Raw genomic sequence first — 17,419 nt, 5'->3', positions numbered from 1 at the left:
TGCCATTCACAGTTCCATCTCGCCCTATTGTTTTCATTTCTTCCTTACTGCCTCCTATTTCTCCTTTCTGCCTCCTTTTCGGATACTTGCCAGTTTGACGCTCCTGGCACTAGGCTTTAACAACCTCATCTATTTACATCAGGCTCTTCTTTCCCACTGGACCTTCTGTCTTCTGTACTTGGAGCGTTTCTCGGTTATTTTGGCCACCAGTCATGGTCAACCACTAACTCACATCCAAGTTTGGGGCTGTTCCTGAACCCTGAGGCTGTTAGACTTCCCACACAGGGAAAACATAGGTATTATAATTCAAATAAAACAAAAACAGATACAAAAAGTCAAGATGATGGAACCAAAATATCTTTCAGATGAAGCTTGTAAGGAGAATTTTAAAAATCAAGAGAGAATGGCTGCTAAATGGTCAATAGATCCTGAATAATTTACTTATATTTATGTTTGAGATGCAAATGAAGCAAATGGATTACTAGAATTGTGTTATTATAATTTTTAATTTTTAATTTTTTTGAGAGAGAGAGCATGCGTGCATGTGGAAGCAGGGGAGAGAGGCAGATGGAGAAGAGAGACTCTCAGGCTGGCCCCATGCTCAGTGTGGATCATGGGCTCAACCGTGGGATCATGACCTGAGCTGAAATCAAGAGCCGGACACTTAAACGACTGAGACACCCAGATTCCCCAGAATTGTGTTATTTTAAATGAAGGTGGAAACAAGTATATAAGTACTTTCTTGCTAAACTAAAAAGATGGGAATAAATATGATTGGGTCACAGCATGGGATGTACCTTTTGGAGGACCCACAGATGAGTAGAACACCTGTGGGAATTCCTAGAACAATGAGCTCTTTGAGCTGGGGAAAGAGGTGCTATGTAAATGCCAGGTTATTTTTATATCCTTGTTACTTAAGATGCTCCAAAAAGGTCAAACATTAGCCAAAGAGAACAGAATCTTAGAATACACATGTTTTCCAGCTTTTAATGGACTAGACCCATTCATCTGGAAGAAGTTTACCAGAGGGGTCTCACAGACAAGGTAGAAAAACAAGGCTACATATTTTTACCAAAATGCTAATAAATTAACTAGGTTTTAATCCTTATAAATTGGTCTCAGAAGGATTTGAATCCTAATGCATAAACAACTTTCTATTTGTTTGGTAGATGTGGGGGATTTAACAGATTCAGAAAGAGTATCAAATATCTTAAAGATAGGGAACATGTTCTTCAAAGTTCAGTTCTCAGTTCATATAAGGAGTTCAAGAAAAACTCATTGAATTGATTTGGTTGGAAAGGAATGTTAGCCCATTGTGGAGAACTGGGCCAAACCAACAACTCAGTGAAGTAGACTGTCATTTCACTATCTTCTTGCTTAAATTTCATATTGGAAAGAATCTCCCTCAAACTGGAATTGTCTAATTCAAATATTACTTTTAAATGATCATTTCTAGGAAAGAGGAGCATTATATCCTCAGGATGATCTTATGCTCAGTTTCTTTTGGATTTTATCTTAGACTGTTAATTGTACACCTTATAAAAGGAATATTCTTGATAAACTTTCTGGGTATTCACAAATTGTTCTGTTAAAACTTAGACTACCACCTAGAACCACCCACTGTAATGCCACCATCTACCACGAGGCAGCAGAAATGTTGCTTTATCATCTCTCTCTAGCTGCCCAGGGTCAAGTGTATATTGTGAATATCAAACAAGTAAATTGTATTAATGTTATATCATAGGAAAGCCTAAAATATGCAGTTACCATCTTGGACCAAGGGGATAAAACATATGGAAAGAGAAACCGAGGCTACCAAATGATTTACATGCTGTTATGTCTCAAAGCATCACCTTCTGCAATGTCAGGTTTGTTTTTTTTTTTAATTTTTAAAAAATTTTAATTTATTATAGAGACAGAGAGAGAGAGTACACAAGTGGGGGAGAGGGAGTCAGAGGGAGAGAGACACACAGAGAGAGAGAGAGAGAAAAAAGAGAGAGAGAGAGAGAGAGAGAGAGAGAGAGAGAGAGAGAATCCTAAGCAGGCTCCACACTCACTGTCGAGCCCGATGCAGGGCTCAGTCCCACCATCCTGGGATCACAACCTGAGCCAAAATCAAGAGTCAAACCCTCAACCAACTGAGCAACCCAGACATCCCTGCAATGTCAATTTTAAGAAGGGGTGACTGCTCAGGTAAATTGGTTGAAGGTAGTCAGAAAATTCAACTTTGTCCCTCAATGTGCACTCCTCAGGTGGATATTATAATATATCATACACTTCATCGTCATGACAGGCAGATTACTTCACTTTATAATTTCTCTTTTCTTGAAGTGCCACTATAAAATTAAAACTTTCTGTGCACCCAAAGCCCACCATGAGGAGTTTTACACCAAAAGAGCTTCGGACCTGTAGTATCACTGATTCCACAGTATTTGATAAAGCTGGTACATTCCAAGAGTAGACTTAAGATCTGTATTTAAAATGGAACTTTCACTCATTTGGCACCGCAAGTAGCAGGTGGAATGAATTATTATATAGATCCTTCAAAGAATGGATTCCTCATTAACAGGATGGTTTCCTATTCTATAAAAGGCCATTTCTCTCCTCAATAATTACTCTATTTGTGGCATTGCCTTCTCCTCGTTCAACTCCATTGTTGAAAGGTCCAAAGTAAGGGCTATCATGATGGAATTTAGGCTACAGTTTGGTCAATCAATTGAACAGACTTTCAATATCAGTCAGCTTTCACTGGGTTAAGCTGTGCTAACAAAGAACCCTAAATTCTCAGCAGCTCACAAAAACAAAGTTTCACATTTTGCTCATATTATGTGTTGGCTGCAGAACTGCTATGATTTTGCTGAGCTCTGTGTGGCTCTGATCCACATGTCTTTTTTATTCTGAGATCTAGGCCAGAGGAGAAGTGCCAATGTAGGACATGCTGTTCTTGAAGCAGAGAGAAAACAACCAAGAACCACATGAACATTCTTAAAGCTCTGCTTGAATGTGTCTAAGCCTGAAGTCAGTGGGGGAAGGGAGTCCCCTCCTCCCCAGGAAGGCCCTGCAAGCCATGTGCCTGTGGGTAAGGATGTATATATAATAGTCTCACAGGGAAAGCTGTATATAAGTGGGAACAATCTCACATTCTAAAACAGTCCATATTCTTGTTCTCTTCCTTCATCAAGCAAAATACTCATTCATCCCTTTTTCAAGGAAAACACAGTCCATTTCTATTTAGTCACTCCAGCAGATAAAGCTTTCCTTGATCTAGGGTTCTGTGAACTGCAAAGACGAGTTACTGCCCCTTCCCATCTTGTATACAACAAGAAACAATAGTTTCCCATTGATTTATTAAAGAAAGTAGTGCAGAAATCTATGACGTTTACATGCACTATCAAATTTAAAGCAAAAATTCTCTTTAGTCATGTAGAAGGCATTGAAAGCCAACATAGCTTACATTACCTTTGCTAACATTCAAGCCACTGTCTGAGATAAACTAAATACTGGCCTCCTAGACCATAGCACAGAGGTTTAAGCTGGGTCCATTCATATTTTTGTCAACATCAGAGTTTTGCCTAGTGTTAGCCTTGCCCTTCTTTTGTTCTTGCTATTAGGTATACTTCTACTGTCTGTTCATCTCTTAAAAAAATGTCCAAGCCACCTGGGCATAAATCCTGCCCCTTTAAATCGTACCCTGGAAGGCTTCTTCAGGACCAACCTCAGATACCTCAGAATCTCTGTAACGTTCGTAATGATGCTATGGCCGTTGTTTTGTGTGTTCTGGTCCCAGGCCAAATGGTCCAGAAGCCTGAATTTCATTAATTTCAACTCAAAACCAGGAAGGGATTTCAAGAAAAAATAAAAATTTTATTCTCAATTTAACTTTCTAATATCAGCTGCCTGCTACAAATATTTTCTTGTCCTTTATAGAGACACAAACTTCTTGCTTACACAACACAGGCTGTCAATGAGCTATCTTTACTCCATTCCCGGTATTTCACCTACCCCTTGGGATCAAAGATAATAAAAATTTCTTAAGTTAAACACAGTTTTATGAAACAACAGGGGATAATTACCAGAGAAATAAAACGCAAAGGGACCATGATGCATTTGTGCAATATTTGGACTTGGGAGATTTGCTCTTTCAATTTATAGAGAAGTAATGGGATGTAATGCATATATGTAAAATGGGCCAAATTTCAGGAAAACGGAATCAATTTTAAATTGATGTTATCCTTTTTATTTTAAATACAATGAGAAAGTTGTAAACATCAATGTGGAGAAATCTATAGTACATAATTTGTGTTACTCATGCTCTCTCTTCTCTGACTAGTAGTAATTGTCTACTCTCCAAGCTGACATTGAGTTGAGCATCAAGGGAAAATATGGTGTGTTGTACTCTGGAGATCATTTTGAAAGAGGAGGCATTTATTACACAAAATTGACTCTCTGGATTAATCGTCCACAAATCTTACTACATAATTGCATTTTACACTTATTATGTTTGATTCCATTAGTCTTTAGGCTTATAAAGTTTATTTAAAACTTGGTCTCCCAAAAATATTTCGACCAGGCTTCTAATGATATATGATCATTAATAGCTACTTCTTAAAGAATCAGAGCTATTTATTCCCAGCAAGGACTAATAGTGAGAAATTGAGCCAGTCTCATGATTCAGAAAGCAAATTGCTTTCCAGCATCTGATTCAAGGAATGACCCTAGCTTCATTTTGCTTTTTTTTTAATTATTATTTTTTTAATGCTTTTATTTTTGAGAGAGAGAGAGAGAGAGACAGACAGACAGACAGAGAGAACAAACAGGGGAGGATCAGAGAGAAGAAGACACAGAATCCGAAGCAGTCTCCAGGCTCTGAGCTGTCAACACAGAGCCTGCTGTGGGGCTCAAACTCGTGAACTGTGAGGTCATAACTTGAGCTGAAGTCGGACGCTTAACTGACTGAGCCACCCAGGTGTCCCTCATTTTGCTTTTCGAAGTACATTCCATGACTCCCCCACCCCCCGAACCTGAGAACTCTATAATTTTATATTAGTATAAAATATATCAAAAATTAAGGGGATGGGGATTAGTCACACTGCTGTTCCCTTTCATTTGTTTGTCTTCTTTCTCTAGATAATTTTAAATTTGCCAAATGTTTGACTAGATGTTAAGAAGTTTGTTTAACTATATACATTCTAGCAAACAGCTTAACACATTCAAACCCAAAGTGAAATTATACACACACACACACACACACACACACACACACACCTTAGTCATAGAACTGGAGGGGTCCTGAGATACCATCTCCCAAAACCTCTCATTGTCTAGGTTAAGAAATGTAAATACAGAAAGCTGAAAAGACTTTCCCAAACCAAACATACCTGTGGCAGAACCAGGTTTCAGAAACAGTCTCGAACACCTAGTTTTTTCTTGATTCATTCTTTTACATATCAGCAATATTTACCACTATTTGCACATGTTATAAAATATCTATAAAATATCTCCCAACTAGAAGATATTTGCAAATGAAATATAAGATAAAGCATTAGCATCCAAAATATATAAAGAAGTTATCAAATTCAACACCTGAAAACATATAATCCAGCGAAGAAATGGGCAGAAGACATGAATAGACACTTTCCAAAGAGGACATCCAGATGGCCAACAGACACATGAAAAGATGCTCAACATCACTTATCCTCAGGGAAATACAAATCAAAACCACATTGAGATACCACCTCACAATGGTCAGAGTGGCTAAAATGCACAACTCGGGAAACAACAGATGTTGGTGAGGATGTGGAGAAACAGGAACCCTCTTGCAGTGTTGGTGGGAATGCAAACTGGTGCAGCCACTCTGGAAAACAGTGTGGAGGTGCCTCAAAATACTAAAAATAGAACTACCCTATGACCCAGCAATTGCACTGTTAGGAATTTATCCAAAGGATACAGGAGTGCTGTTCATAGGAGCACATGTACCCCAATTTATAGAAGCACTTTCAACAATAGCCAACTTATGGAAAGAGCCCAAATGTCTATCAACTGATGAGTGGATAAAAAAGATGCGGTTTATATATACAATGGAATACTACTTGGCAATGAGAAAGAATGAAATCCTGCCATTTGCAACAATGGGGATGGAACTGCAGGTAAGTGAAATAAGTCAATCAGAGAAAGACAGATATTATATGTTTTCACTCATATGTGGAACTTGAGAAACTTAATAAAAGACCATGGGGGAAGGGGAGGGGAAAACATAGTTTCAAACAGAAACTATTGACAATAAATTATATTTAAATAAATATCTCCCAACTACTTACACGTTTTTAAATTTACACTTTGAAAATGTTTTTAAACTTAAAGGTATAGAAATGTAATTAAAGCAAGTAGGTCCACAGAGCAGAAGGAAAGGCGTGTTTTGCTTTAGCCTTTTCATGGCCTCTGGGTCTTTAACCACCGAGGAGGGTACACTGCTCTGTGTGGTGACTCTCTCTGAGTAGGTCAGATAATGTCAGAATTGAGCAAATAGATGATTCTTCTACATCTTTGCTGGAGGATGTAAAAAGAGACAGTGTCTATGTGTATTTGAATAACAGCCTTTCCAGCTTTCCAGCAAGTGGTTCCAGCAGAGTCATTCTGCTGACTTTTTTATCCAAGTGGTTATGAAACCAAGTTTGTACATGAGTATTCTTGAACAATTCTTCTTATAGTTTTCTCATTGCTTTCCCAGAAAGCAATTCCCGTATAAGGCACCCTTTAACTCTGGTTTAATACTGATTTATTTGCATGGCCTGAGAACCACAGTAATAAATCCAAGTTTCTCATTTACTGTATGGACAGAGTATTGTAAGAAGTGGAGGGACAAATTCTTAAGCTACATTAGTCACCATTTGTGTTCATAGTTACTCGTCTTTAAGATATAAGAAAAGGAGAAATATCTTTCGTGATATTTTCACTATTTGGCAAATTTAGATAACTTTTGCAATATTCCAAGTTACAAAAAAAGTTGTATGTATGTACATATTTCTTTCACACATAGCACCTTTAGGGTTACTGAATGTGTACAATGACTCCTATGTAACATGAAATATATGGAAATGAAATCCTACAGTCATGGGGCACCTGGGTGGCTCAGTCAGTTAAATGTCCGACTTCAGCTCAGGTCATGATCTCATGGCTGAAACCCTGCATCGGGCTCTCTGCTGTCGGCACAGAGTCTGCTTCAGATCCTCTGTCCCCCTCTTTCTGTCCCTCCCCTGCTCATGTGCTCACTCTCTTTATCTCTCAAAAATAAAAAATGTGAAAAAAATCCTAAAGTCAGTCAAATATCCAAATAGTTTGTTCAAACTATCTCATTTCTCAGAAACATCTGAATGTTTAACATCAGGATCTATTTTTATGTGGATCATCTTGTATAGATCCTGACATGCTTTATTTTTCAGAAAGTGTTCAGAAAGACTAGCAAGTTTCTACAGCCAAATATTTACTTTTTATGAAATATGGAGATGTCTTTTACAGCTCTAACAAATTGCAAGACCAATTAGTATTCAACATTTGAGAATTTTTGTAGCTTGTCGTCGTCCAACTCCTGAATTTTTCTTTCTCTCCAAGTATATTTTAGACAATGATTAGTAATCAAAATTTGAATTGGCAAATATTTATTGAACTCCAAGAAAAGCACACTGCTTGAAATTGGGGATCTACAAATGGATCAAAAAATTCCTCACCCTCAAGGAGCCCTTAATTTGGCAGAGTATTCAGAGAAGCATGTGACTAAATTGTGAGTCAATGCAATTACAGACATAAGCAAATTCCTAAGGTAAGTATGGAAGAGGGAGGAATTCATTCTGATCTGGGGCATTAGGAAAGTGTCCCCACACAGGAAGTGGGGCATTTGTGCTGCTCCTTGAACAGGGTAAACAATGCAACATCTTGGGGTTCCTGGGTCAGTCCTGGTTTAAGTTTTTGTCCAGTCACAATTGTAATACTGCAGTTGCACAATCAAAGGTTTTCTTTGGACAATACATTATATAATTGCAGTGGTACTGAAGCATACATAAGATGTTGACAGGGAAAAGAAGGAGGGAAAAGATTTTAGATGGACCAAGCAGCAAGTCAAAAGGCCTTGAGGAATAAAACCCCATGGTTTTTTAGGGGGAAAATATGCATCTTTGTTTTACGTACTCAAAAGAGGGCATCTTCCCCCTTTTCCTATTACTGTTTGAACTGAAATGGGAGTATGTTCTAGAAGAGTATGTCCTGAACTTTTATATTTGCATTATTTGACTTCTTTTTCTTTCCAGGAATGTTACTGTTATGCAACACAGACCCCTTTCTATATTTATCCCTCATTTTCCATTTTCATTTGATCAGTGTTATTTCTGACAAAGTACTCTTTTCACATCACAGAGAAAGAGAGGGAAGTAAAAAACCAATTCATACATTTCATCATCTGCCTTCTAACCAGTTAATATTGAATTAGAACGTACAATTGTGCTTGAACTTTCCAAGCAATATATGCTACTTTCCAAGAAGCATATATTTGAAGAGAAGATAACTAAACTTTGATATTATTTCTGTTTTTATAACTATTTAAGGCAAAAAGGATGGAATTTGCTGAAATAATAAAGCAAATCTTAACCAACCTGTAGTGTTTTAGAACAACAGATTTACATTATTACTTGCATGATAAAGGCCATTTCCAATGGAAATATTTCCCTTAGGTATTTTTTAACAGAAAGTTCTAAATTTAGAACAAAGAAACAATTGCTAGCATTATGCATATATATGGAAAAATAATACAGTCGTCAACTAAGCAATTCCAACAACGGATAAGACTCTACCTTCCTTATCACATGAGAAGGGACAGTAGACTTGACTTTCATGACTTGTTAATTGCCAACTGCTTTTGTCTTAGCCCTTTAAGGTCAAAGAGCTCAAACCACTGATTCTATGTCTAAGCACAAAGAATATGTAGAATGCAGGACACACATGTCTAAAGAGATGGGGAAGGATGTTCTCAATGACTTGGTTACTGGAAAGGAGCATCTTGCTCCCTCTTCTGCCCTCTTGCCTCATCTGCTTCTCTTCTTCAGAGAGCTGCCATTCTCACATGGGAAGCTAAGTCTATACTGCAGCTCTTTTCCCAGCCTGGTTTAATATAAGGTCTCCCCACAGCATGAATTTGCTATTCTTTTCCACAGCTTTTCTTGTGGGCAGGTGACAGGAGGTCTATAGATTTTCAGAGAGGGCTTTTAAATTTTTTGAAACGATCCAAAGTGTCAATAAGCTTAGAAGGAACATTTATACTTGATATAGTTATCTACTGCTCTGATTTTCTGACCTCATATAACAACACCAATACCATTTGAAGACTCTAGTTTCAGAAAATAACCAATAAAATCTTTTCCTCTCCTCTTTAGGCCCTCACCTTCCCTTCCTTTAACTCTTCTAACTGATGTAGCTGCCTGCAGTCTCTTCCCACTTCAGTCCATTCCTGGGCTGCTCCCCAAATGATCCTTCTACATGACTTCATTATGACCCAGTTTAATGTTTTTTGATAGGTCCCAGTACTGCAGGATAAGGCTGTAGTTAATCCGAAGCATGGCGTGCAAGGCTGCGCGCAATGACTTTTCCAGGGTTACACCTCCTGTTTATATCTGATGCCTTTGCAGAATTTCAGCCTTATGAGCTCGCACTACTAAGCCTCCCCTGACTCCATGACTTAGTCAGGCTGTCCTCTGTATTACTGCAGCAGTGACTGGATACTGGACACGGGACATTGGAACTCCTGTTCATCTAAAGATCATCACCATTGCTTAGCAAGTTGCCCGTGTGTGTTCAGATAATTAAAAAAGGTAACTGGATTACTTCCCATTTAGGCAGAGCCGTCTTAAATCAAAATCACTAGTCCTAACAGGTTTTATTGGCTCCAAATGGTTACCTGTTTGAGGCCACATCTGGCTGATCACATATTTCTGTACATAAGCATATGAGGATGTATGTGCATGTGTACCAAAGCCAAAGATACACGGGATTCCTTCTCAAGTTGGTTAGGTGAAATAAATTTGATTCTTTTGATAGACACACAAATCGCCATGAATCACTTTCATATAAATATGTTTTATTGCAGAGAAGTTATTATTATTTACATGCTGTAACACATCACAACAAAAATTTACCAAATATTTCATGGTGGGATGCTGTAGGTTTCAGATAATAGTTTCAGAAGAACCACAGATTAAGTGAAGAGACTTACAGCTTTTTTGACTCTACAACTCTCGGTTGCTAAATGCTAGAAGTCAAAAGGCAGTGTTTTTCAGTCCTACCTGTCACCACTTGCATGCAGAAACCTAGGAAGCAAATACAAGAGAACTGTCGAGTTTCAAATCCAAGTTGCCACCAAAGTTTACAATGGGCTGAGTTATATAATTCATGTCGTAAAGCATTTAATTCTTGCATAAAATATACAGTTCTATTAAGATTGGTATAAATCTACTTATTTATAAACCCTGGCTTAAAAACAAGGACAGGATGCAGCCTGCACATGCATTGAGAAGGACAACCTAGCAAATGTTTGTGACCTTAACAGTGTTTATTCACTTTCTTACTGTTATCGATTTAGGAAAATAACCTCAAGAATTATAGATTTAAACTTCTCTTGGTGATAAGCAATGGCAATGAAACTCTAGGAAAGACCCTAGGCACTCTCACTGATTTATGCTGGTGGAGAAAAATCTATGGACTGTAGACTGTCACTAAGGTATAATTTGGCAAGTCTTCTTTAAGCCACATCTCTAGCAGGATCATCCTGAAGTGCAATAAAAAGTCACTGATGCTTGACTGCTTATGTCTCAAAAAGCGAATAAAGTGCTCACAGACCTTGAACATAAGTGAAACAAGCAGGTAGACCTGGCAATTCCTATCCAAGTTCACAACTATACCTTAAAGTTGTATTCCAAGGTTACTGAATACATAGGCCTTGACTGAAAAGGAAGAAAAGAAGGAAATAAATGAAGGAAATGCAGAAAAATAGAATCTCTATATCTCTTCAAACCTACCCCACCAACCTGAGTAATGCACAAAGTGAGCAAATGGGTGAGGAAGATTTATGCACAGCTTTGCAAAATGGTGACACGCTCATTGACTCCTGAATAAAAATCGTTGAGAAAATTTGATGATGAATAAAGAGAAGTCCTAGTTTCTACCCTCCACTGAGAATGATATTCTCTCAGAACAGCCCCATATCTGCCTTCCGATTCTCTTTTCTTATCTTTCATCCTCCTAGCATGTTCTCCTTGCTTCTCATTAAATGAAACGTTACTTAGGCTGGAAATGTCCTGGCCAAATAAGCCGTCGATACTCCAGCGTTTAGCAGGGAGAGAAAGGGAAGTCTGCATTCTATTTCTAAGTAATTCATCTTTAACTAAGATGAGACTGAGCTTCAGATCAGAATCTCTTCTCATGATCACACCAGTAGGGCTAAGTCAGCAGCTTAGGATTTCCATGCCAAATGATCAGCGTGGAAGGCAGTAAGTTTTACAAATTTCGCTCTGGGAGCTGTTTTGCTTTGCATATGAACCTGGCATTTTTAATTTTGAGCGAGGTGGCAATATGTAGGACTTGTAAGTTTTCCAGTGCTTGGGAGAATGAAGAGCCTGTACCACCTTACAGGCTTTGAATAAATCAGGTTATAAACCTCTTTGGGATTTAAGCCCAGCAAGTGCTACCCCTAGCTGAAGCAACGAGTAAGAGTTTATGAGAATAAGTAGTTGGAGGTAATTTAAAATATATATTAGGTATGCATAATAAAAATATATCCATACAATGATCTTGATGCTATCATAATTTTTCTCTTTAAAAAAATACTCCCTTGAAAGTGCTATCAGTAGCTCCCTTTCTGTCTGTGTTTTGAAAGGCAAATTCCCTGGCTCTGCAGGGAAGAGAATTACTGTTGTAATTCTCATGTCATTCCTAGAGTCTTCCCTTTCGGTGGTGATACTAATGTGCAGTATATTTTTCTCACTCTTAGCTTCTTCCTTACGAAATGCTGCTAAGTATGAAATACTGAAAAGAGTTAAAAGGGACAATAGATTGGAATGAAGGCGTTACCTGTCTCTGACTCTGAACAAACAATAGGTAAGTTGTCCTTTACTGAGACATATGACTAGAGTAGGACCGCTGGGTCTCAGAGTCCTAACAAGAAGTGCAAAACAAGTAACTCAACTTGTATAAAAAACCCTGATTAAGACAGTATAACAAACCATGAGGTGAAACAATAGAGTCAAATCCAAATTCACAATATATATAAACCACAGCCAGAACGAAAAGAGTTTATCATAACAGTTATGGCTTCCCAAGCCAGAGAAAGCTTACTGTACTTCAAGAATCAACTAAAGTTGATAGATAGCAGGTATTCTGTAACTTGCGAGAACAATTGAGTAGCTGCAGATTGCATAAATGTGTTGTGTCACATAATATCAAAGTTATTTGCAAAAGTTATACAACCTGGAATGCTTGAATATGAGACACAACCATGTACTGAAACATACATTTATAAGAAAATGAGAGCAATCGTTAATATAAAAGGTATTTTTGGGATGCATTAAGTTAGCAGTGCTATCAAGGTTAAATAGGTAAAGTAAGTTCAGTTAGCTACTTAGAATTTCGGTCGTATATGTCTATACCTTCTTCTTCTTTGCACAATCTCATACTGTGTCTTCTGGTTTGCCTTGCTTAGGATCTTCAAAGGGCCATGGGCAAATACTGATCAGGGGCAGACGGTGAGGGCTACTCTCCCTACATGCCGAAATGTAAGGATTCTCCTCATGTCCTCAGGGGAAAGACTTCTCTAGGCCAGTCTAATTCCTCCATTGTGATGTTGCTCTGCCCTCCAGGTCTTCTTCTGCCCTCGTCTTTCCCCTTTCCCTTGACTGACAAATATTCTTTGGGAATTTCTACCTTCTGTGGAATTCAGGGTTTCTTCCTTCTTCTCCTTTTCTTTCTGGGGATGCTACACCCACAAGTATCCCAGACCTCTTATTTCCGAGGCCCTGCTATCTTATTTGCACTTAAAGTGGAAGAGGCAGCAGGTAAAGCACTTCTTTCAGCATTTGGTAGATCTGGGGTCTCAAACTCCCAAGGACACACCTCAGCTCGCGATGTTAAAGGTTGCTGAAAGTTATTACTTGAGTTATAGGAGCCAGGCACATTTTCCTCAGGGGAAGATGTTTTTTGTTCCTGGTCTCCCGTTTGGTTGAGATTTCCATTCTCTACTTTTGATGCTACAGCTCTGGGGGGCAGCTCTTCATATTGCCCAGCACACACGTTTATCGCATAACGCTGACCGCCATTCTCATCGTTAGCCCTCCCTGGGGGAACCTGAGTCTTGGAAATCAAATTCTTCTCATCTTCCAAAACGGGCTGACCTTGGCTCTCCCAAGGGCATACCTCAGCCTTGTCTATGCTCTTCTGATTGGTTTGCTGACATAGTTCAGCTGCCTTAGGCTTCTGATGAGATTTTTCCTTTAAGGAAAAAGTTGGGTTTTTCTCCATTTCAGAAGCTGCAATAGATACGTGTTTTTGAACTTTTGATTCTGAAGGCACGGGACCAGGGGCCAGGTCATAAATCTCCCAAGGGCACACTTCCCCTATGTCAAAGTTGTTCTTCATCTGGGTGGTGCCTGGGCTCATCTCAGAATTGGCAGTGGACGGGTTGACCCTTTGTTGCTTCATAATCCCAGATTTCTGAGGTTTTCTTGGCTCCTCCAAATGACTGGAGTTTGGGGGGGCAGAATCTTTAGTCTCTGCATTATCTGAATTTGAGTATTTTCTGTTTGCTTCTTTATCTTTTGGCAGAGGTTTCTGGGAGTTAGCACGTTCTTCCAGGCCTGATGTTTGGGTTTTCCCAGCTAATCCAAGAGTCTTCTCCTTGGCACTTGCTATGACACTGAGAGACTTTTGTAACATGGATGTTCGTGGGTGCCCCTGCTTCTTCTCTGAGCTGAGATTGTGAGCACTTGCTGACTTACACACCAAAGGCACAGACTCTGTGGACTCGGCCTCACTGTTCTCTTTCAGTTTTTGTGTTAATTTTTTACTTGACAGAGACTCCAGTGTGGAATGTTCTGTAGACTCCTCTTCTTGGCTTTCCCCCGGTAAACTGTTGGACTCTTCTGTGTGTTCCCTCACATGATCGTAAGTGCTGTGGGATTTCTTCAGTGAGAAGACTCGGTTTTTCAGGGACTCCTCCTTGGGCTTCCCGGTGTTACCTGAAGACTCTTGCGGGTTCTTCCTGACCAGGGCAGTGCTTTTGGCTGTGCTGTGGTCTGTGACTTCCTTGTCCTCTTTGGAACACTGCCTGCTGACCGTCTCTGGGATCTCGGTGATACGCCTCATGATTGAACGGCCTAAGCCCTTCTTGGAGCACCGCTTTTTCTGGAGGTGGGGGTTATTTGTAATCATCTTCTTCCTCTTATATATTTCCAACTGGGCATAGAGTTTCTTCAGCTCATCCTGCCAGAACAAGAGCAAATTCACAGAGATGTGGAACTTAGTGATTTAGCAAGATAATATTACTAAATGTAATTTGAGGTTTATTAATTTGCATTCTGTTTCACATAGCGTTTGAACTTTAAGACCTGAACACATGCATTTTACCCTTGTTTCATGGAGCAAGCCCTTGGGACTTACGAGTTGGGTGTGCCGGACTCAACTAGGATCACAATAAAAACACAGCGTATTATCTACCGATAAGCCATACCCCTAAATGATATTGGAAGCATCATGTAGCCATTGATAAAATTACACCTAGATCAGATCTAGGGGACAACAGACCATCGGTTACTGAAAGCATCTTCTTACTCCAAATGCTGATATGTTGTCACAGATTATTCTCAGTAACCCATTCTCTCTGCTCACAGATCTGCCCTTCCATCAGCAAAATGTCATAAACGGTATTAGGGGACCAGTGTAACCAGTTCATCATTATGGCTGCCAATAAAAGTCAGCTGAGACTATCAAGATTGGCCTGTAGAATTTCTACCATGATAAGTGTTTTACACCTGAATTAACTCTCCCTTCGATGTCTTTGGTTCTTACAAAAACACACATTCCCCTTCTCTTTTTCTCTCTGACTCACACATGCACACAGATGAGCATACACATACATCAGCCCACATGGGCTTGCCTGTATAAATGGGGTTAATCTGAAATAAGAAAGATGAAATACTGGTATTACCCGAATGTCTTCTGGGTCTAAGCTGTGCTCACTCCATGCTGAATTGATACTGCTGTTCAAGTAGGATCCAGACCGGCCCATGTCTAGCTCATCTTCATATGCTTCTGTAGCAATGTCATCTCGTGGGTTATTGCTTGAATGTGAAAACTGCAATAGATACTCAATATGAGCTGTAGACATTAGCCCACTATAAGGCAGAGCATAATAATTTTCTAAAGGTTCTAATGTTCATATCATCTCTTCGGCTTAGAAGTCTTCACAAAAGATCTGCTGCTATGTTTGTGTTTTGCTTTCCATGTCACACGCTACAGCTCTTAGGCAATATTAATAAGTGGTTCCTTCTCTGACTACCATTTTCTTCCTTGTCTTTTCTCCAGGCTCCCAGTGTTCACTTACGCTACTCCTCTTCCATTATATTTGCATTTTGAAAATGAAAATAGGTAGAAAAACCCAAACAAATGTTTTCCAAGAGTAGCAATTTAAACTCCCCGGCAGTTGGATGGAAATATTTTTTGAGCAGTAGGGTCTACCTTGTGTTTGTCGTTTTGTTTCAAATAGGGGACACTGTATTTCATCTAAGGGCACAAGTGGCTCTGATCACAGACAGTGACTTTCTGTCTACTCCACTTAGCTTCAAAAAAGTTGCTTCCAAGACTCAGGGGACAAGGGATCTTAATTCCAACCTCAACTGTGTTGACAGTGATATCTTGAACAAATCGTAGAACCTCTCTGGAGCACAGAGCCCTCTCAGCCTAAAGTGATGATATCTAACTTTAAAAGTCAGAGATTCACTGAACTTATAGAATTTTTTCTCAAGCTCATTATTCTCAAGTTCCTCCTTCACCGAACATTTTGAGGTATTTTTATTATTTTCATGTGGCCTTTTGATATTTTTCAGTTTCACGTACTCTTGCTATCTCTATTCTTTTGCAAATAGAGACATGAAGAAGAATGAATTGGGTAAATGATGGAAAGCAGGGAGACTCAAAACAATCCAGCCACTTCACACAATATATAAACTAAGTGACTATTCTATGAAAATTGAGAGAAAGGCTTAGGGAAATGAGTTCTCTTCTCACAGCTTGTCATCAGCTCAAATACTCCTTTAAAAAATTAACAGATCACCCTTTGATGATACAGAGCAATTTCAATGTCAATACTTGTTAAAATATTTATGTGGGCCGGTGAACATCAATATAAGATAACAATGTGAAATGGCAATTCTCTACTTAAGGAACTGTGAAGGCTTTGTTATAGGGACTGGTTGAGAAACCACAGAAATGGGTGAATCTTGCCTTCACTCTTCTACTTATGTTTGTGGTTCCCACATGTGTCAGGAACTTAAGGCCATAAAGATTAATAAAACACAGTCCCTATCCTTCCAAATCTCACAAGCTACTAGTGAATCACTGAGAGGTTATTGACAAGAATGGACCTGTTTTTGTCAAGCACAGTCTTAGAGGTGACCATGAGTTTAAGAAATAGTTACTTGTCAGATATTGTCCATTTTCTACTGCATTATATTTCCTTATATCCATCTAAAATAATATTTGAAATATTTATCTTATCTTTTCTGTTTCCCCCTTCTCCAGAACATAAGTACCACAAGAGCACATATGTTATCTGTTCATTACTCTTATTCTAGTACATAGACCAGTGCTTGGCAAAGCCCCTCAACGATTTTTTTGTAGTTATCTGAAGTCGATATATAATTCATATACCATGAAATTCTCAATTTCAAATCATACAATTGAATGATGTTTGGTATATTCACAGGGCTGTGCAACCATCACCACTATCTAATTCCAGAATATTCTCCTCACCTCCAAAAGAATCTTGAACTCAGTAGGCAGTCACTTCCATATCCCCTCTTCCCTAGTTAGTGGCAACCACCAATCTACTTTCTGTCTCCATGGAGTTGCCTATCCTGGACATTTCATAGAAATGGAATCATGCAACCGTTTGTGTCTAGCTTCTTGCACTTGGCATAATGTTTTCAAGGCCTGTACAAGTTGTAGCGTGTATCAGTGCTTTATTCCTTCTTATTGCTGAACAGTATTCCATTGTATAGATACACCACATTTTGTTTATACATTTATCAGTTGATGGACATGTGGGTTGTTTCCACTTTTTAGCTGTTATGGATAGTGCTGCTAGGAACATTCATGTGCAAATTTTTGTATG

General features: G+C 38.9%; 1 protein-coding gene across 1 annotated transcript in view; it reads right to left on the bottom strand.

Moving 5' to 3' along the window:
* Positions 1-10,101: 10,101 nt before the first annotated feature.
* The window catches only part of GPR158 (G protein-coupled receptor 158), a 426,015-nt gene continuing 418,697 nt past the window's right edge, over positions 10,102-17,419 (bottom strand). Inside the window, exons 10-11 of the mRNA XM_060659134.3 lie at positions 15,236-15,382; positions 10,102-14,511 (exon numbers count right to left, since the gene is read on the bottom strand). Of these exons, the coding sequence (XP_060515117.3) occupies positions 13,036-14,511; positions 15,236-15,382 (1,623 nt within the window). The 3' untranslated portion in view covers positions 10,102-13,035. The remainder of the gene's footprint in view (positions 14,512-15,235; positions 15,383-17,419) is intronic.

Source organism: Panthera onca, chromosome B4, assembly GCF_046562875.1.
Source record: "Panthera onca isolate mPanOnc1 chromosome B4, mPanOnc1 haplotype 2, whole genome shotgun sequence".
Lineage (NCBI taxonomy): Eukaryota > Metazoa > Chordata > Mammalia > Carnivora > Felidae > Panthera > Panthera onca.
The sequence above is the reverse complement of the archived record's forward strand: the minus strand, read 5'-3'. Positions and strand labels throughout refer to the sequence as shown.